General features: G+C 38.4%; 3 protein-coding genes across 3 annotated transcripts in view; 2 read left to right on the plus strand and 1 right to left on the minus strand.

The window, feature by feature from the left end:
* The window catches only part of LOC144656473 (uncharacterized), a 228,987-nt gene that overhangs the window by 137,024 nt on the left and 69,445 nt on the right, over positions 1-22,518 (plus strand). The window lies entirely within an intron of this gene.
* On the plus strand, positions 2,735-11,959 carry LOC144657026 (uncharacterized). The gene is made up of 2 exons (XM_078517314.1): positions 2,735-2,810; positions 10,861-11,959. Exon 2 carries the CDS (start codon positions 10,869-10,871, stop codon positions 11,823-11,825), a length of 957 nt encoding a protein of 318 aa, XP_078373440.1. The 5' UTR covers positions 2,735-2,810; positions 10,861-10,868; the 3' UTR covers positions 11,826-11,959.
* Positions 13,758-14,824, minus strand: LOC144658053 (prokineticin receptor 2-like). The gene is given in 3 exon segments (XM_078518377.1): positions 13,758-14,108; positions 14,110-14,141; positions 14,444-14,824. Coding segments are annotated over 3 exon segments (621 nt in total). The 5' UTR covers positions 14,682-14,824.

A 22,518-nucleotide genomic window follows, 5' to 3' on the forward strand; every position in this document is an offset into this window, starting at 1 on the left:
AAATGTAATACAAGTTAACCTTAAATGTAATAATATCATCAGTGATATCAGTGATATCACTTCAATAGATTATCGGATTACACAATCACGGTCAATCCCCTTTACTAACTAACCGTTAGGCGCAGATTACCCCCGGGGGTTACTACCATACAATACCTATACGGGTATTTGCCGCCCAATGGGGTCGTGATTTTGGAGCTCCTGAGTCAGAGCGGGGTATCCATTTTAGAGACGTTTCCTAAAATGGGGTACACTATTATAACGCACGAAAGCAGCCATTTGAAATTATTCAATGAGAGATTGCTTTTAAAAGTACGATTTAAAACTATTGCACCCTGTGTTGCGCATCGTTAGCTTACGAGCATGGTTCGGTGCGTTTTAGTTTACAACGGGGTATAAAAAGACTGACTTAGTTACTATATCAAATTTAGGGCAAATTCTTTCTAAAACGGGTCCAAATTTAGAGCACATACGCACGATTGTTTTTTGATCAGGATGCATGCGTAGGCTACCATAGCATGCGGCAGATTTGAAAAACACGTGGGAAAGCGAGTTTCCTCGTTTTTTCAAGACCATAATTGACCTCCCTCAGTGGATAAATGCGTGGGTAAGACTTCTATGTACTGGGATCGGCGGACGGTTCTACATTCGGAATATCATCTGAAAAAATGGATGGAGAAAATTAAGAGGACCTGAACTGTCATGAACGTTTCTGTTACGGTTTGTTGTAAAAACTCTTGATAGACTGTTATTGTTGAAGGTTAAAGTTTTGAAAATTGCAGGTTTCTTACTGTTTTCTACTGACAAACAAGTTGAGTAATCGCACTAAATGGCGAGAATACGTTTATTTAATACGAATATATGATTATATATAATGATAATGATAATGATAATGTATTTATATAGCGCATTTTTCATATGTATATGTTCAAATGCGCTTTCACGTACTGTAATTTTACTACACAACTGTAAAGGCCAGACCACAACACCGGGAGCTTCGTGCCCTACTCTTTGCAAAAAGTGTGTGGGTTCTTTAACGTCCCCTGTTATAAGACTGAAGATACAGGAGACGGGACCTACGGTTTATCGTCCTTTTCCGAGAAGACTAGAATGTCTAACCATTTGAATGAGTATCTCATATATAAATGAGTATTGTTGCTATTAAAGTTGTTTTATATAATCTGTACCATCTATATATTGTTATCTGTTTTATCATACTACCCTCTCACCAAAATCTTTTGAATGCATCCAGAAGGACTTCTAATAATAGCCCACTGTGTATACCTGGGGATCAATTATGGGATCGTTTGGGGGAGCTCGCGCGTTTATTTTCAACCTTGTGCGCCCCCAAACGATCCCACTGAGCGCACGCCTTCTCCCGCCCAGGCTTCCACTATTTTCGAAAGTGGGCTATGTAATGGCGCGATCCGCTGCAAAGAATGTTGGAAATGTTGTTTGCAAATGTTTGACATCAGAAGGGCTATTTTCTTCGGAAATTTTAAGAAGTTCCAAGTTAAGCTTTGACCGAAACTACACAGAACCTCGGCAATGTTCACAAAAAATCACCGAGAATCAAGTGATGCCCAGTAACCGTAAGGGAGCTTTTAACACTATGTTATTACATTTAAGGTTAACTTGTATTACATTTACGGTTGGTCAGCTTATTACATTTAGCGTTGAATTGTATTACATTTACGGTGGGGTAAGTTATTACATTTAGGGTTGATTTTTATTACATTTGCGGTTAGTATTACATTTAGAGTTAATTTTTATTACATTTGCGGTTGGTATTACATTTATCGTTGTTATTACATTTAGCGGTGATACAAACGACAACCCACTTTTAATCTACACGACAAAGTCATGTTCTTGTGTTAACTAGGTTCAAAATTCAGGAAGTGTGAGTGACTATTTTCTTCATAACAATAGCATTTCTAACGGTCCCTTTTTGATCCCCGGTAACCATTTACTGATACCAAGCACTAATCAAAGGACTAGTTTCCATAATAAAGCAAACGACTGTACTAGCATGTTCAGTTTGTTTTTGGTAATATTTATTTCGCCTTACCTGACATTCAGCACCAAATCGTTTCTTAACACGCGACCACTGCCTTGAATCGTAGTAATTTGAGTTGTACAGGTGAAGTAAATACCATCAAATAAACACAGTCGACATAATGACAAGCAGGAATGAAAATACATCATTTTTAAAAGTGAGTGGCATGGGGAAAAATAAGATTTTATGCAAATTCCAGACGCTAGTAAGGCTCTAGAAACAAAAGAGCTGGGATCGATGATTGCAATGGAAAGATAACATTTACAAATGCGCCCTCTTTTCATTATTCACCGCCCCAACAAAGAAATGATGAATGAAAACATGAAGGAAAATTCTGTTTGGGGCATTTTAAATTTCACGTTCAGCTCTTTCGCGTTAAAACTAATAAAAATGTCGTGCAAATTAGGTTTCCGCCAGTTTTTTTGTTGTGTAGTTTTCAGCTTCGGGAAGCTGCGTAAAAAGCAATTATTTAATTTATTCTATTAGAGGTCTTCTTTAGTTTATAATCATGCCCACAAAAAAGGAACGTCGGCTTCAAGTCATGTCAAAGCTCTTTTTTCTTTTTTTGTTGCATTCAAATTAACGTTTAATTAGCCCCCTCTTTGTGATAGACTATAACAGGGCACAGATTTGCATAGCGTGTAAAATCAATTCGAATAATTACTGCTCTGGCGTTTTGTTGATTAAACCGAAGCTAATTTCGGCAGTTGGGCAAAGATACTTGCCACACAACGTGAAAGAACTGAGAAAGTTGGTAAGAGAATATGTGATTTATTTTTGATCTATAAATAGTTATTTTAATGTTTCAGTTTTAAACGTCAAAGAAAGTAACAACAATCACTACACTCCAAAGTAATCGCGTGGCAGAGAAGTTCATATTAATAGCGATCAGCCCTTTTTTGTCGACACTTTACATATTGCGTTTTTTTTTTTATAAAAAATTAAGCCATCTTTGAAAAAAACCTTTTCAGGCAGCTACAATGCATCTAATCCTGATCAATTTAAAGGCTTATGGAGCGGTGTATCGTCGATAGATGTTAAGTTGATTGTTTATGAATTTTGCCTTTTCAGTCGCCTCTCCGGGAAACTATGCTTATAAAACTCATGTCTCGCTGTGTTTGTCGAGATTAAACGTACAGCTGATAACATGTAGCCTAGAATGTTAGAACGAATAGCGGTGCGACGATTCAACAACGAACAGCGCACAGGGTGTTGAACAGGCAGTTTAGCGGGACAGCGCGGAGCGCGACGGCGAACCCGGAGCGGCAAACGAATAAAAAGAAACCGTCTTGTTTTTTCGTCACTGCACTCTCATGCTTCGCGCCTTGCAGCCTGGAAGTAAAAGTTACTCAGCGAAGCCTGAAATCTGCCTTTTACGAAGTAAATTAAACTGTTTTACTTGGGGTTACGATTAGCAAGACAATGAAGTACGCTAATTTACCCGTGTTTTTTTAATATAAGCATCGAAGTTAAACGAAGCCGAGAATCTTTCAGTTTTAGTTTCATCGTTGAGCAGTTCTTGGACCTTCTTGTCGAAGAAATATTTTGCTGGTTTGTCAAAACCTTTTTCATTGCAATTGAAAATTTCAAGGCCCATTTGATTTTCGTAAGAAATAACTGACCCGTGTCAAAAACTGTGTTTGTTGGAGTTGTTTTGAAAAAACACGAGATCACTAATTAAAACAGTTTCAAAAGTTGCCGACAAAAAATGTAAACATCTTGATGAAACGTATGTTAATAATGACCGAAAGCTTTGGGCTTATTATATTGCAAAGATATCAAGCACTTCGTAGATGATTCGTGATTCAAATTTCACTAGTAACAAGTACAAGTTAATGGCCACATTCTGCCCCAATATTTACAAGCGAGTCCACCCGCGGTTTTTCGCGCGCTCCGAAGTTGCTAAACAACATGTAAGCAGCATGACGTGTCCTTGTTCTGACATACTGGTGTCAGTAATGACAATACGGGTGGGTATATTGATTTTGAAGAGTTTACCCTTACGCATTATTCTATTTGTACAAACTTTTTTATGTAATAAACCATCATTTACCACTTTTACCCTTGTTTTTTTTTCTCGAGGCTATTTCCTTGGTATATGGCCGACGCCATTAATAGCAGTGCTTTTTGTTTTGACATCCTGTTTGAGAATTCGTTGATTATTACGGTAACTCTTTTCGGGGTTCAATGAGTGCTCGCTTTACCGTGTTATTAGGCTCTGCAGGAGTCTATGAATTAATTTACAACCCAAATTAAAACTCTGGGGAGGTGTTATCTTGTACTCCGCTTAAACTTAATGGTTAATGAGGGACATGGTCCGATCGCCTTAGCAAGGTCGTAAATTCCTCTTAGCGGTGCTTCACTGTCGGATCATCTGGGGGTAAGGATCAGAATCAGTGATAATGTCCGCTTCGTAATCCTTGGGATTAGAGAAGCTAGGTCGCCACTGGTAATAACTCCGACTCCAGAATGAAGCGAATTGGGATATAGATCTAGGCATTATCGCGGGAAAATCCGCCTTTTTGAAAATGGATAAACGACCGCAAAATACAGAGTTAGTATGGGAGTTTTATTTCAGGGAGTCCGATCTCAAATAATTTTCATAAAATTTACTTAAACTTAAACATGGGAACTGGGTCACGGATTTTAGCCAAATTTAGGCATCGGAAAATGGCCACCAAATTGGTTGAAATACAGTTGAATCCCGATAACTCGAACCTTCAACGAGGAAAATCGAAAAAGGTTCGAGATATCGGGGGAGGGTAAAATTAGTAAGAACATGACCTGAGAGGGAATCGAAGAAGGTTCGAGTTAGCGGGAGTTTCGAGTTACTGAGGCCGGTTCGAGTTATCGGGATTAACTGTGTAAAAATGGCACTTAGAACAGTGAAGGTACATTTCAGTAGCACAGCAAATAGAAGGGTCATATAAAAGATGGTACGGATGGACAACAATTGAAAAAGATTGAAAAGGATTGCCTCAGTTGTTTGTAACTTTAAATTATAATGCCCGGGAGACATATTTGGCTGTTATTAAGCTAAGGTTTTGGCGATTTAGATGCCTCATAGAAATAATTGCTTCGCAAATATTAAGTTTCATAGCGAGTATTTGGCAAAATTTAATAAAATAGACTATGAAACTCAACCGTGACACAATCCCTTAAGAAATTAGTAAAATGATTCTTATTGATGACACGTGAGAGATGTTGGGTGGGAAACCTGTAATTGTGTTTAGTTTTCCGTGAAGTTTGTCTATATAGTAAAAACCCGCGAGTGAGAACTTAACATTTAAGAACCTGTTAGGCTAAAATCGGCAAATAAGACCCCTTTTGTATATAACAACCTCTTTAGCCTAAAATTTGAAAACAAGTTCTTGTTTTCTAGAATTGATTAAAAAGTTACTTTTGGGAAAATAAGTTTGGAAAAGGCATTACTGTACATGTATAAAATGTTATGTTCTGAATGATTAGTGCTTATTTTTTACATAAACACTTATATCATCGTGGTATGCAAATTTTATACAAATAATAGGCCGACTTGAACACTAAAAGTTCTATTAGCAACAATGTATATTTTTCTTCAAAAAAATAAGAACCTAAATAGCCTAAATTTGTGTAAGAACCTGTTTAGGCTAACCTGGAAAAATTAGGTTCTTAATTACTCGCGATTTTTTACTCTATTTCCCGTTGACAACGGCGCCGTTTTAGGGACGGACCATTAGAAAAGTGATGGGGGGGGTGGGGAAAAAACAAAAAAAAAATTCATGCAAGCCAAAATGGCAAGAAAAAAAAATCGTGCAAAGGGGAAGGCAAAGAAAAAAAATTCGTGCAGAAGGAAAGGTCCTATTAATACCTGATAATACCTGCCATCATTTAACACTTGATGAGATCTATTTTTCGACGAAATATATGGTGGAGAACGCTGAAAATAGTATTTCCGACCCTAGAAATTTCAAAATTTTCTGAGGTAGCATGCACACACACCCCCCGTTAATGGATTGTGATCATAACATTCCTTTAGCTCGTCTCTCTCTAGCCTGCGTAGATTGCTTACTAGTTAACTCATTTCTCAAACAGATTGCAAACATGAATGTTACGATATACAGTGGTCTTAGTTTATGTTGTCAATTCCGGTCAAATAGGATTTCTGCAGTAATTAATGGCCCGTAGGCTGGGGGGGTTCGGGGGGTTCGGACGAACCCCCCCACCGCCTGAAAAGGTCCGGTCTGAATGGTGTAGCATTAATGTACCGGTCTGAATGGTACAGCATTAAAGGTCCGGTCTGAATGGTACAGCATACATATGGCCTACGCGCATAATAAAATAAAAATAAAAACATACTGACGTTATTTGTATTGATTTTCAACAATATCGACTAATTTTCAAACGTTTCTCGTGTATTCCCCTCTTTTTCGGTTTTCAGACTGGAACCATTAGCAAAGTGTGACTCAAGTTATAACTGATGTTGATTTCACCGATTTGAATATGTCGCGGTCGTATAAATAAATTAAATATATCTGAAGCTAAGCTCTGAAGCCTAACGCAAACAATATAATTGACATCCAATTCCCCTGGACAGCGTGACATTGTGGAAAGTAGAGCAAAGAAGGAAATTAAAAGAAATGACTTTGAATCACGTCATGACGGTAGCGGGGTAAACAAAATTCTTATTTAAAAGCCATCAGGATAAGGCCAGCTGGCAAACGAATAAGTACATGAGATAGTGCGCTCTGAGTCCTTAAATTCTCGTTCTCACTGATTTTGGAGAGTTGTGGCTTCCTATCTTTAATTTCTTGCTGTTGCTTAAAATTTCTTTCTCTCTTTGTCTTAATATTTTTAAGTGAAAACCGTAATGAAGCCCAACAAATTTTGGCAAGTATTACGTCCTTTGAGTTCATTGTCGTGTTTATGGCAGTGTACCAATATTTGTCGCACCTGGCTGGAATCACGGTTAAGCTACAGAGAGCAGCTCTTGACATCGTGGAGGCCCATGGCATGATCACAGAAGTTGCTAGTTTCTACCGAAAACAAAGGGAAGATTGTGACAAAACCTTTTCAGCTGTTTACACTCAAAGTGTTGCAATGGCAGAAAAGGTGGGCCTGCTGCCGAAATGCCTCGAATTACGTCGAGACAACAGCATCGTTCCAATACCGAGGCTCAAAATCCTAAAATTTATTTCCAACGAAACGTGGCAATTCCTCTCCTTGATCACATCATCATGTGCATCAATGAGCAGTTTTCACCTTCGGCGACCGTTGCCGCGTCACTGCTTGGTCTCGTACCAAGTGTTCTCTGTTCAAAGAATGTTAATCTTGAAGCAGCTGTTAACAAGTACAATGATGATCTCCCCTCCCCTGAAATGTTTGAAATGGAGCTTATGCGATGGAGAGGTCGATACCTGGCGATGGAACCGGAATTAAGGCCAGCTTCACCTGCAGTGGCAATCAAAGATTGTGATGATGACCTCTTTCCAAACATCAGCATTCTTCTAAAAATTGCCTGCACCATACCAGTAACATCATGCGAATGTGAACGAAGTGCAAGCACGTTGCGACGACTGAATAACTACATGCGAGCGTCAATGGGAAAAGAAAGGTTGTCCAACCTTGCGCTTCTGCACATTCACTACGATACCCCCGTGGAGCTAGACACGGTAGTCAGCTGTTACGCCCACCTTCACCCCCGTCGACTACAACTGGAAAATCTTCTTCAGTAACGGTATTTTTTTTTTAAATTAGTGGGACACTGGTAACTAATGGTCCGTTCTAAAAGAAAACGAACCTACCCGGGCAAAAACCAGCCTACGGGCCTGATTATTTATGAATTTTTGTTACGTATAGTTTTAGTTTTTTTATATGTTTATGTCTAAGTTTTCCCACGAACTTTTCACAGAAATATATGAAAAACACAAATCTATTATACGAAGTGATTGAGAAATTCATCCTGCTTTGGTGTGTTAAGAAACGAAAGAAGATGTGTAAGAAACTAATGACAAGCTTTAATAGCACTCAAAAAAAATTCTATCCAGGAGGTCTTTTAATCTTGTACATAACTTGTCACCGCATGCCAGGAAATGTGAAATGAAACCGGTCCTAGCTATGTGTACGTGATGTTTCTTGTGTCACGCAGTTTCTGCTTTTGCGGTTTCGAAACGTGCTGGTGTATCTTCTTTAATAATATTCTTTGCTAAACTGTCGATATCGGTATTGTTTGCGACCTTAAATGATTCAGTCCAGTTTCATAAGTTTTCTTGGCAACACGGTCAAGTTTGAGGCGGCGTTTTGGTGTTTTTGTATCAGCTATATGAAGCTATACGACATTGGATATCCGACGGACAGCCGCAAGTATGAGTCGACTTTGGTAAGTTATAAATGTAAAAGCGAGTCGACGAAAATGATATCGTTAAGAGCGAGATCAACAGTAATTCTGCACGCGGAAACAAGTTGAATGTGTGAAGATCGGGGCTTTCAAGGAGTCTATTGTTGTAGTAGCCAGTCTTCACGACATGAATTGAGTATCATTGTTACCAATTTAAGACATGTTTTTATTTCATTTTTTGCTACATGGTACTCGCTACACTGCAAAACTCGTGTGGATGAATGCGAAACAGGAAAGCCCTGTAAGATTTTGCAAGGGTTTCGCCTAATAAACGAAAAGAGATTCGGCATTTTCGTCTAAATGATTACTGTTACCGGGTTAATTTATTCTGGCGGGAAATAATAAGGTAACGCAATTCGCAAACAGCGCGGCCCGCCGTTCATCCAAGATAGAAGCAAGACAAACACCGCACAATGGTAAGTTTTATTTTTTTTTATTTGTGGAATATAAAATTTAACTTGGGTTTTCAGTTTCACAATGATCGCTTATGTCAAGCACTGCTATAATAATCAGCTTGCGGTGCTTAAACCTTGCTAATCGCGCGTTGACTTATTTCGCTTTACTGACCTCGCGCTAATTTTTTTCTGCCTTACTTTGGTGGTGAGTTCTTTACTGAGCTCTTGTTAACTGTGGGCAGAATATAACCTCGCGCTAAATTATTGTGTCTTACTTGGGTGGTGAGTTCTTAACTGAGCTCTTGTTATCTGTGGGCAGAATATAACCTCGCGCTAAATTATTCTGTCTTACTTGGGTGGTGAGTTCTTTACTGAGCTCTTGTTATCTGTGGGCAGAATATAACCTCGCGCTAAATTATTCTGTCTTACTTAGGTGGTGAGTTCTTTACTGAGCTCTTGTTATCTGTGGGCAGAATATAACGTCGCGCTAAATTATTTTGTCTTACTTAGGTGGTGAGTTCTTTACTGAGCTCTTGTTATCTGTGGGCAGAATATAACCTCGCGCTAAATTATTCTGTCTTACTTAGGTGGTGAGTTCTTTACTGAGCTCTTGTTATCTGTGGGCAGAATATTAACCTCGCGCTAAATGATTATTCTGTCTTACTTGCCTCGATGTTTGCTGTTTTCTTGTTAGGCAACCCCGTACTCCAGTTAATATCTTTTTTTTTTCTTTCTCTACAGAGAAGCCGCGACGTTTATGACTGACACTTCACTGTACGTTGCGGTAGTTCAACGTGCTAACTACGTTCTTATGTTACCAATCTAAATTACCTTAGCGGAGATTCAATCTCCGCTAAGCTAATTATTTGCATATTTTTTTTCGAAGGCCTGAGCTCGTCACAGAATTACAGTGTCCATTAGGGACAATTATGGTGGCGTATGATTGGGATCGCACTTTAAAAGCTGACATCAATTCAAAAACCTCTATTAAATCCATTACAGACAATCAAACAGACTTTTTCTTTATTACCGGTAACTATTTTTTGTAGAAAGGGGTGGATCCCCGGGTTGGATCATGTAATTTCCAACCCCCGCCCAGGGGTGAGTGTTTTGAGCTTGAAGGAAGGGGTGGGTCTCCACTTTTTCCAATTGCACCGCTCTTTGACCACCCCCCCCCCCCCCTCGGTACTTATTGACAGTCCCTAAAGGATGAAGTCAATGAACAACAGCATTTTTATGGTATAAAGTAACAAAACATGGCATTTGTCTGAAGAAAAAAACGTTTGGCTAAAAAAAAAAATTCGAGCAGAGGGTTTCACCCGAAAAAAAAATTCCTGCACAAGAAATGGACATAAAAAAAAATTCGTGCAAGCCGAAAATTCCCCACCCCCCCCCCCCATCACTTTTCTAATGGTCCGTCCCTTACAGGATAGCGTCAGACTCGTTCCCAGTCGCTCCTGAGGCGGTTTTGACTAGTGCGCATTGCATCTCCACCGCGGTCAAACGACAGAACTATGCAAAAAATAAGAAAAGTACTGCAAAGATAAGATTTTAATTTTCACAGTTCAAAGTTCGATACATAACCGGTATCCTAAGGGTTTACTAAGTTTTTTGGAGCTTTACTAAAAAAGTTCTACGTGTTTGAAAATAGCTATATGCGGACTTGTCGGCGCCATTTTTCAAAGCACCTTTGGTTCGGATGCGAAACATTTAAAAAGTGAAAAAACTGGTTTACCTGAGGGAATGGGATTATGCTTTCACTCGGCAACTATTTTTATCTATCCTTGCTCGTAATAACACTTCAATTTGAACAAAAAACGGCGAAATGGAAAGCCGGAAAACCTGCCTGAGACGTTTGACCGCGGTGAAATCAAGCCTGCCCCGCAGCCCTCGCCTCATTCCGCCCAGTCTTTTATCGTCTTTAGGAACAAATAAGTAGGGACTGGGAATGAGCCTGGCATAGCGTATGAATAGTCTGTTCAGTTATGAATGGACTTGCTAAATAATATTTGATCTCTGTTTTGTTTTTTCAGACGAAAAGATGACGACTGCTAAAGCGCTTCTTTGTGACTGGTTCATGTTCATGATGTCAATTCCGAGAACAGAACCCATGACGAACACACAGAAATTCACCCAGTGGTCCTCAGTGCTCGCTTACGTTGTCGGTGGAGGTAGCTTACTCGTCTGGCCTCAACTGTGGAAGATCCTTTTACAGTTGGACTTCCTGGGCCGTACTGAGGGGTACCTTCGCCTTATCGGGCTGGGTGTACTCGTAATTGGCTTCATTGTCATCATATCAGCGCGCTCCAACCATCAGGACCCCAAGCATGGGGCCATTTTAGGGTCTGTCTTCTCGCGCGTCCTCTACGTGAATGGAATCCTGCTAATGTTGGTCCTCAGGGACATGCTCCCTCTCTCATTCGCTCTGGTGTTCATGGGCCTCGACACGTTACTTTCTCTGATCACCCTAGTAATATGGTGCCGCGAGACGCAAGGAGCCTCAGTGGGCCTTTTCTTCCAAGAGGTCTTTACAGGAATCTTGAAGTTCCGCAGTCTTACATCAGGAGGGTCGAGTGCCGCCATCTTTGTCGTCGGAGTGTTTCAGTTGTTTTTCTGGCTCGTTTTTGTTATAAGGCCAGACATTGCCCAGAACATCCTCGAACTTGATGATTTCCAGGGGCATTCTATTGGGTTCTTGGCGGCTGTGTTTTTCACTTTGTCCATTCATGGATGGTACCACGTGATAAATGCTAGCGCTGTAAATCGTTCAATTGTCCCAGCAGCTGTATTCTATCGCCTTGTGTTTAATGTACCGGCACTAATCATTTTGTATTTGGTTGACCAAATTGAGCGCAATCTCTGTCTTACTTTGCTGAGTTTTGATTTGTGTACATCGTTAGTTATTTTGATATTTGTAACGTTCTCGAAAAAGAATGTTTCAACGACAGAGGGTGATGAACGCAAACTACTCGCTCCTGGAGAAAAAGAGAAAAATTAAATCTTTTTTTTTTTTTTTCCCACATATTTATTGCCACTGTTTTGCAAACAGAAATTTTACAATTTTACAGACTTATATACAAATTTGCGGTGCATATATACCAATGACACCGTTACAATATACCTATGTACTATCTTATCTATTTACCGTTATCTTACTCGTAAGAACTTATGATTTAGCTATTATTACTTATCAAAATGTCATTAAAATCAAGAAACGTTAGGTCTAGACCATCCTGCTCGATTTTCGTTTTTTCTTAACTTTGGTGGGAAAGCTGCCTCCGAGGAGGGCCTAGGGGTACATAGCTGAGTGACGGGAATGCTCACGGTCGGAAATCTATTCTGAATTAAAACATAAAAGATAAAAAACCTTTAGTTTGGGATTGCTTTAAGTTTATTTTTACCCCTAAGAAGAAAAAATGAAGAATATTTTATCGATGAATGATAGTTTGACGCTGGTCTGTCACGTGTCACGTCCCAGAAAATATTAAGACTCTTTCAATTCTGGACAACTTGCTTTCGCTTTCTGTTTATTTGAAAACGACTCTAGTATAATTTATAGTAATCATGAAAATGGAACACAGTTAGCTAGTATAGTATAAACGAATCTAGTATACACTCTTTTTATTTTATAAGAATCTAGTTTAAGAATATCGAGGCTGAAATTTGCGAATTTTTAAGAATATTTTAAGAATAAACCCGAGGCTGAGATTTTGAAAAGAATATAGTTTTTAGTACGTTGAAACAAAATCAGGTATTTTCATTTCCGTCACTGTATCTCTGTGAGAAATGCTTTGTTTAAAGCCAAAACGGCCAAGTGTCGTCTGACGCGACATCTTGATCTTGCTGGCTGCAACGAAAAGGAATGGTACATGTGCACAATGTAACACGATTACAGATCTGGACACCAAACGTTAACACTTGTAATTGATACCCAAATACGTGCTAAAACAGAAATGTCAAGCGGTATTAACTAAGAATGTTCATAAGAATATTTTCAGCCTAAAATCGGAAAAAAATAAGAATATTCAGCCTGGGTCGGAAAAACAATATTCTTATAAAAAAAGAGTGTAATTTATAGTAATCATGAAAATGGAACACAGTTAGCACAGTTACCCCTAAAAGGTACTGCGGGTAACCTCACCAGTACCGTCAGTACCAGGTGGAAGGAACTCCGGAAGTAAAAAAACAAACCGAGAAGAGTGGGGAGATGATGATCAAGGCTGTACCTGTTCACTTAGTCTTCACGAAACGACCTTAGACTGAATCTGCTTAATAGACAACAGTTGAAAACAAAAATCCTTGTACACGCATAAATTTAATTTGACGCAAACAAAGTTTTTCCCATGATCAATGCAAATTTAAAACGCAAAGGCGTCGTGCAATGTTTAAAACTTTCATCAAAAAATTCATGTCGTTTTCAGTTTTTAGGCAGGCGTAGGAAAATTCATTGGCAAATAAAACCGCTCATAGAGTGATTTTTGTTAAATAATTATCATACCACAGAGGCCATCCCAAAAAAATTGTTTCGTTTCCCATCGCCTCGTCTCTTGTGATGGTAGGTCGGTCGGTCGGTCGGGCAAAAAAAGAAAAGAAAAAAAGAATGAACACTTGAAAAACACGTACAAAGTGAACTCAAAAACGTGATCTTTTCGTTCGTTATAAAAGATGTATATCAACACGACTATCAAATGTCTAAACAGCCTTTAAAAAAAGTTAGTATTGATGTTAATTAAAGACAACATGGACATCACATCATACCAATTGTTGTTAATAATACAAGATCGTGTGCTTGTACATTAACGGTACTTGCTTCTTTGACTAGTGAATCTGGATTTTTTTCTTTTTACTTTTCGAAAAAAATGGGTCGGTCGGGCGATGGGAAACAAAAAATTTTATTGGGATGGCCAGAGGTACATTAAAAAACATATATTTAATTTAATACCTCCTTTTCCTTCTCTTGTATTGCGCGGGCCGTCTGATAATACACAACTGCGCCACAGATGATAAAGAAAGCCATAATCGACGCGACAAAGTGCTTCCCCTGCTTGTAGATCTCTGCTCTGTATTCAGTGACATGAGCATCACCGAGATTAATATCAAGTAGTGGGATTGAGAACAACATCACCAAGACGACACTGATGAACCAGATCAGAAAGGCACAGACCAGAGCTTTCTTGTTCGTCTTCCAGGCAAGGTACTTCAGGTCAAAAGAAATGGCCAGGTAGGTATTTGTCATCATGGCCAGCATCGATGCAAGGTTGAGCATCAAGAAGAGTCGATTCTAAGAAGCTTGTGATGATTGCCAAAGTCTTTCCTTAGGAAAGCGCATGAGTAAGATCATTTTTATTATCTATTAATTATATTTTTAGGCTTTAATCTCTTGTTAGTCATATGTACATTATTGTAAATAGTTTTTTTTTCTTTTTTATTATTATCTCTTATATTCTTAGGATTTTTTTAGTCATATGTAAATTATTGTAAATAGCTAATTTTTTAAAACTCTTATATTCTTAGTATTTTATTTTTTCTATATATTTGTAAGGCGCATTTGGTCATATTTACATGTTAATTTGCGCCATAGAAATCTTAAATGTTATTAAATATCATTATTATTACCTCTAAACCAACTGGCCTCTAAAACGACATAGATTACATGCGGCGGCATGTTAATAACTGCGTTAAACAGATCCACCAGCGCGAGATTAGCGACGAGAATGTTCGGAACGGTTCGTAACGATTTGAACCGAGCAATGACAGCGATGACGACACCATTACCCAGTACAGCTACTGAGGCTAGAGTAGCTGTTAACACGCTCATCACAACTTTGGTGAAAAATGGTTTTGCTGGATACATTTTGATTTTTTGGTTCGAGGTAAAAACGTTTTAGGACGTTGCCATTTCGGGACCTTATGTTTACATGGCTAACGCTTGCAAACACTGACGAAATCTGCACTGGAAAAACGTTTTTGTGAAACTTAATTTCCTGTAATTGAAATAAAGAACAAAAGCCGTCGTCTGTGCAGATGGTTTGTCGTGGAAGAATTTTTTGGCCTAAAACTTAGCCAGGGCAAAATCTAATTTTTATTTAATCTTTTTTTTTTCCAATAATTTTGACTGTTCTTTGTAGTCTGGTACTACAAGTTTGTCGGACTCTTAAATCTAAAAAAAGTATATCACAACCAGATTTATTGTTGATAAGTTTATTTTCTGGGAACTCACGCACGGCAATTTGAGGTTGGAAAGATGCTCGCTGTTCTTCGGCTTCGCGAAATCTGCACTGGAAAACGTTTTTGAGAAACTTAATTTCCTGTAAAATAAAGAACAAAAGCCATCGTCTGTGCAGATGGTTTGTCGTGGAAGAATTTTTTGGCCTAAAACTTAGCCATGGCAAAATCTAATTTTTATTTAATCTTTTTTTATTCCAATAATTTTGACTGTTCTTTGTAGTCTGGTACTACAAGTTTGTGGGACTCTTAAATCTAAAAAGATATATCACAACCAGATTTATTGTTCATAAGTTCATTTTCTGGGAACCCACGCACGGCAATTTGAGGTTAGAAAGATGCTCGCTGTTCTTCGGCTTCGCGAAATCTGCTCTGGAAAAACGTTTTTGTGAAACTTAATTTCCTGTAAAAAAAAAAAGAACAAAAATCATCGTCTGTGCAGATGGTCTGACGTGGAAGAATGTTTTTGGCCTAAAACTTAGCCATGGCAAAATCTAATTTTGACTGTTCTTTGTGGTCAGGTACTACAAGTTTGTGGGACTCTTAAATCTAAAAAGATATATCACAACCAGATTTATTGTTGATAAGTTCATTTTCTGGGAACCCACGCACGGCAATTCGAAGTTGGAAAGATGCTCGCTTTTTTTCGGCTTCAATGGTTGGGAATTAATCAATATTATGCATATGAAAAGGCTGAACATCTGTCATGTTACCATAACAATGTAACACTTCGGGTGTCAATAGATAAAGCCATCCAAACGGTTTTTCCACAGATGGTACTCGGGATTTCAAGTGACGGGGATGATTGAAGGTTTTTTTTTTTGGTGGTGGTGGTGGGGGGGGGGGGGGGGAGGTTGGGGTATTACAATTTGGCAAGTACTTTTTTATTTGGTGGCCTGATTTAAGAAGGGATATTTTTGAGTATTTAAAACAAATTATATAAAGATTCGTGGTAGTGGTCTTGCTTAGAGCTTTAAGTTCTTAGAGGTCTCGAAGGTGGCTACCTACAGTTTTTTCTGGGCCATACCTACAATTAGCAATTGGCCTTTAAGCGACCTTCCCTCACTCGGATCGATATGAAAATTACACCACGTATTAGTTTTAGATTAAAATTTGATTTAATATACTTTTTAAGGTAATCGATATTTCCATGGCAACGGTAAACAGAAAACTGCCAAATGAGCAAATCCTGATTTTTGCGTGAATCAGATTTACCGCTAAAAAACTAATGTCACAGTTAGCAGTTTTCAACCCTCTACTGAGGTACTACGAGTATCCCGCCAGTGCCATGTGAGGACCTCTCCCCACCACCCGAATTTAGAAGGGGTGGGGAGGTTCAAGCCTGGACTAGGTCATTTACAAGGAAGATCAGACAGATAGACTTTTAGAGCGTAGAAAAAGTGCAAGAATAAGTTTGGAAGATTTTGTAACACGCATGGATATGATTTTTCGATGACTTCTGATTTCTCCCATATGTAAGTACAACGACACAAGGCAAACTTTGCTGACGGCTTGTATACAAATAGAATTAAGAAAATTCATCAATTACAAAAATATATATCGTACCTGAGAAGAGCCTGCAAGTTGAAGTCTTCACTAAATGGTCCGAAACTGAGCCGGCTGTAAACGGTGCATTCAAAACTCAAAACATGTCTTTGTCTTACACGGTCACAAGTAATTTGATGTTTTAAGTCAAAAGTAACTGTTCAAAATTCAACTTTTTTATTTTTATTTTTACTTTTTTTTATTTTGTTTTATTCAGCATTTGACACAACAATTACAAAACATACTAAAATAACTAACAGTATCGACAATTCACATGAAGCGCGTCAACATTGTCCATTATAACCGTTAAACGTACTGACAATACTACAAGACTAGAACAATTACTAACAAACAAACAAGTTACAATAATATACGCTGCTTACATTAAAGTTACTTACAGAAGAATAAATTACCTACAAATAACTTACGATCATAGATAAATATATAGTTAGCTTACGATAACAACTCTACAAAATACGATGATGACGAACACACTTATATATTAACTAACAGTACCGAAATTATTTACTTATAGATTATTAACATGAAAGATACAAACGCGATTCAAAATTCAACTTATTTTTTTTCACATTCGCACAGTTGGTTGTCACTATTAATGGGCCGCATCTATAGGATTACAGAGCACATTCGTGCTTAATGAGGGATCAAAAAACAAGAATGTAATCAAAGACCTCTTTTCTGTTTCTCTTGTTACACTGTAAATTACTAGGAAGACAAAAAAATGTTACATCAGTAATAGCCATCGAGTCAGAAAGTGTGTTATATTTGACCATAACTAGCGATCAGATGCGGGTTTGAGATTATATATATGATAATAAGAGGGTCCTGAAAGGGGGGTACAAAATCCCATTTCCCAGCCCAAATTTTGCCCAAATCCCATTTCCCAGCCTATTTTTTGTCCAAATCCCATTCCCAGTAGTAAAATTCCCAGTGTATGGAAAACCGGGCTTAAGCATAATATATTTGTTGTTTTGATTGTCCTAAATGTAGTCCACTCCCTGAACTCTCCCTTCGGTGAACCCAGGCATAAGCGTCGTTGAGCGAGTCCAGAAATTAATATTGACCTGCACGCGCATTCTCAGAAATTGTTTCAGCCCCAGCCCCCCCCCCCGCCCCCCCAAAAATGGGGGGGGGGGGAAGCTGAAGAAACCAAACCATAATCGACAGCACCTTTGGAAACGCACGCACAGATGTTAAATTCAAAAATTTAGTACTTATGGCTTTAGACAAAGTTTCCGACAATTTTTCTTGCAGATGTCGCGCTAATTTGTTGCGTAGTTGAATTTTTTATTTTAGCGAACTATTTTTACCCTAGTGCACACGTTGCATGTAAGAAACGCCACACAAATATGCAGGTTTAGTCATGTACGGACATGCTTCCCATTCCCATTTTTTGTTTCCGAATCCCAGTCCCAGTTACCTAAATCCCATTTTCCCAGTGAAAAAATAGGCAAATCCCAGTTCCCATTTTACCCCTTCAGGACCCTCTAATAATAACAAATAGCTACAACATGGGGGGCTGAGCGAAACTGAATTTGGAAATTAATATTGGCTGCCAAAAACTGGAATTTTTAGCTGCTTTCTCAATTATGTTTATCGATTTTAATCATATTTTTTGTTGCGAACACAAAAATGATTCAACGACACACCTGTTTCCTTTCTTGTAAAATTCATTAAGTATTCATGAGGGTGCAAACCAATCCCAGCACTGTATTCAGATCACATGTACACAACTATAAACCCCAATACAAATCAAACAATAGAATTAACTTTTGATACAGACTCCTGCTCAGCTAATTAGTATTCATTAACTTTTTATACAGATCTCTACTGATTCGCATAACAAAACTTTGCATTCAATTTATTGTTTTCATTTCACAAGTAGAATAAAATATTCGCGTCCTATCTGTATGGCCGTTTCAGACAATGGCTCGCCTATCGGCTCGCCATTGTAAACGCCCATACAGATCTCCCGCTCATATTTTATCTACTACTTAAAATCCTTGGCGAAACTTTGTTGTTGAACTTGTCAAAAACTTATCGTTAGGACAAAAGATCGTTATGGCTGGAATAACTTGACTTTAAAGTAGATTTTCGTGTTATAGTAAACAAAGTTTGCGTTTAAAAGTTTTCTTTGCGGTAGGTGATACGTGCAATTTTCAAAAATAAGTCTAGCCTAACAATATCATTTAATATACGAAACACTTCAGATGCTCATAGGAATGATAACAAGTAAAATATAAAACTGCATTCAAGCATAAAGACCTTCTGTTTGCTTCACACATGTAGTATTTACCATAAATGTTAAAAATTAATCAAAGGCGTCAATCTATTCTCTCTCTCCCAGATAAGACTTCTCGATGCCAAAACTTGTCCTATACAGAGTAATCTTCGTTCAGACCGACTTCTTTTAATTGTATTATTATTTAGACCGACTGATCCGACAGAGCAGTCATTGTCTCAGGTAATGTTATGCCGTAATTCTTTCTTAAATTTAGAGTCCGAGCATTGCAAAATAGTCTTGATTGGCAAAATTAACCCAGTCCAGGATGACCGAATAATGATTTCTGTCAAAATTTTCCCTCGCCCTTCTCTCTTCCGAGTTTGCTCGATTCAAACATTCTTTCTGATCATTTTCGTTAAGACTGACAAACTGGTCGTCAAACAGCAAGTGGACCAATTCTGGTAAAAAAAGCAATCGTAGCTTCACCCCATTATCACGCAACAGTCGTAATCCATTCGTGTTTTGCTTGGCTCTATTCTCATCATTTCTAGGATACACAACAGTACGATAAAAGTTTGCAAACGTTATGGAAATATCGATCTGCTTCTCTTGATTTTCCATCTCCATTTTGAAATCAACAATTGCTTGCGCACAATATGCGCCGTTGGCTTGGTCGTTACATGGTGAGTAGTTCTGAATTAGTTCAATTTTGATTTCTCTTGCATTGACGCTAGTTTCCCAGAGAAGCTGAACAAGCTTCGTCTCTGCATGGATCCCATGTACTAGATTTCTGTGAATACCAACCATGGACCAGCTATCACCATCATCATTTCTATACGAAACTTTACTAAGGACTACCGCTGAACCAGCTCCGTGAGGAAATGCATTGGGTGTACCATAGTTTGCACTGATGATAAACTTCTCTAGAATTTCTTCTCTTCCCAGTCGTTCGTGTGCCATACTTTTAAAATCTTATCTCAGCTCTTTAGTTGAAGCTAAGGATCAGAACCTTAAAAGACTAAAAACAAGTACTTTTCTCTTGTACAAGCTGAATAGCCCTGAATAGGTAACAGCTCTACTTATAGCGTCCATCCACCCTGCCGGAATCGTCCTAGAGTGCATTTACATGATAATCAAGTGCTTAATAATTCAAGTTTTCCAAGAACTGTTTGCCTTACAGGCGGCTTGTTCAAAGTAACAGCAGTCGTTTATGTTATATTTGGTGCATGTCAGATTTTTAATTTCATCCGTTAACTAATTTATCCCCGTCCAAACTGTTTGCCTGAAGTACCTACACACTGTACTTGACGATAGTTCTGTATTAGCAGCATTGCTGAGTTATATCAGTAAACTACTCGAGAAGCGATTCAGTTATTTACAGCAAGCCAACTTCTTAGAAGTTTCTAGTATGTTTGGAATTTAAAAATTTATAACCCGTAACTCAGTATGTGCTTCGGCAGCTGGCTTTCAAGAAATTCCGGCACGCATTCTATTGTTGAGGCAAAGATCTCTGTGAACAATTACTAAAGTAAAATAAACGCATTGTTTGCACAGATTATAGTCTTCCTTAGTTGAAGTTCTTCCATATTTTCAAAATCTAATCTCAGCTCTTCAGTTGAAGCAAAGAATCAGAACCTTAAAAGACTAAAAACAACTCAGGGCCGTACCTAGCGGGGGGCGGCGGGGGCAGTTGCCCCCGCCAAGAAAACTAAATTTCTAACATAGTGTTTGATTTTGCTGGGCTATTTCTTGTAGCTATATTGGAGTTTGCCACCACAGCGGAGTTTGAGACCTTATAAATATGCCGAATGGCACAAGCTGAATAGCCCTAAAGTTACAGCTGTCCTGACAGCGTCCAATCGTCCTACAGTGCATTTACATGATAATCAAGTGCTTAACAATTCAAGTTTTCCGAGAACTGTTTGCCTTACAGACGGCTTGTTCAAAGTAAAAACATTCGGATTTGTTATATTTAGTGCATGTTGGGTTTTAATTTCATCTTTTAATTAATTTTTCCCAGTCCAAACTTTTGCTTAAAGTACCTACACACTGTATAGCTCTGTATCAGCAGTATTGCTGAATTTTAATTTCTAAAGAAAAAACCATCTGTAGAGAATTAAGTAGCGAAACAACTTCGTAAGAAGTTTCTGGAATGTTTTGAATTGAAAAAATTATAACTCGTGACTTGTTGCTGCAGCTGGCTTTTTAAAAATTTTCACAATCTATTGTTGAGGCACAAGATCTCTGCGAACAATTATTTCATTTACAGTGTAAAAACGCATAGTTTACACGGATAATAACCTTCTGCAATTGTACTTCTTCTTTCTTCTGCATTCAGAAATTTATGAGGAGCCTGAAGGGGTTAAATGGAAACTGAGATTCGGGCAAATTTTTACTGGGAATTGGGTCACTGGGACTGGGAATCACCAACAAAAAAAAAAACAATAGAACTGGAACTAAGATTTGGAAAAACAGGAAAACAATAGGCTGGGAAATGGGATTTGGACTGGAAAATGGGATTTTATACCCCTTCCCCTATTTCAGAACTCTCTTATATGCCAAATGGCAGAAGCTGGATAGTCATCAATAGGCAAGTATGCTTGTCAAACAGGATCAAAATGTCGAGGAGTGATATTTATTTATCGAGTTGCCATATTTATGTCCACACTGCATTATATATATCCAAAGTGCAATATGTATGTCCAAAACTAATATATATATCCAAAAATCCGGCGACCTGTTCTCGTTGTGTATATTACAATCAAATGATTTCACATATTTGGATACAGTTTCGATATACATATTTCGCGGGCTTTTCTCGATATATATATTTCATGCGTTCTATTTCGGTCAGTATTGCATGTAAGTCTACATGACCTGTCCCGCATCCCGCAGCAAAACAATATGGCGGCTCGGTGGATACCAAACATCGATTCCTTTTTCGATTCTCTGGTGGGAGTCATACGAGGAGCAAGAAATCACTTGTCAACCAACCAAGCCGACAGTGCAGAATTCTGGTGTCGCAGACTTGACGATTATGAACGAACTGTGAGGTTGTTGTTAGCTAGAGTGATGGAATCGCGGCCCGATCAAGTTAAGTTGACACTCAAATTAGAATGCTCAGAGAGGAAGGATTTCGATGGGCTGATGTGGCACGTTTATTGAGAGTTTCTCCAATAACTTTACGAAGAAGAAGAGTAGAATTTGAAATGCCTCTTGGCAACAACTTTGATGACATTCCTAATGACGTGTTGGATAATCTAGTAAGTGAATTACTTCATAGAATTATGTGAATTACTTCCTCTCTGAGCATTCTAATTTGAGTGTCAGTTATACACCGATTTCACAAATGGCGGACGCGCGGAAAAAAACTGGTACGAGACATGAAAACGAGGCGTTTTAGGATAAACAACTTTCGTGTTACAAGGGGAATAGAGTGAAAATTACGCGAGTTTGAAGTTTTTGTTTGTTAAACGGGAGAATAGACCGCTTTCCTTCCAAATTTTCGAGATTAAGGAATTCTTAACGAGTTTACAGTCTACTAATTATTCTTGTTTCCGTGTTGCAAGCAGAAAGGGACCGTAGATCTGCAGGGAAACAGAGTTAAAGTTTTTGTTTTCAAAAGAAGCTTCGACAACTGTTGGCCGGTAAAATTTTAAACGGACCGATTTTGAAA

The sequence above is a fragment of the Oculina patagonica genome, chromosome 6, assembly GCF_052425735.1.
Source record: "Oculina patagonica isolate OP01 chromosome 6, crgOcupat, whole genome shotgun sequence".
Taxonomy (NCBI): Eukaryota; Metazoa; Cnidaria; class Anthozoa; order Scleractinia; family Oculinidae; genus Oculina; species Oculina patagonica.

What these genes read in the sequence shown, in the direction of transcription:
- LOC144657026 (XM_078517314.1), top strand. Translation starts at nt 10,869, where the DNA reads ATGACGACTGCTAAAGCGCTTCTTTGTGACTGGTTCATGTTCATGATG.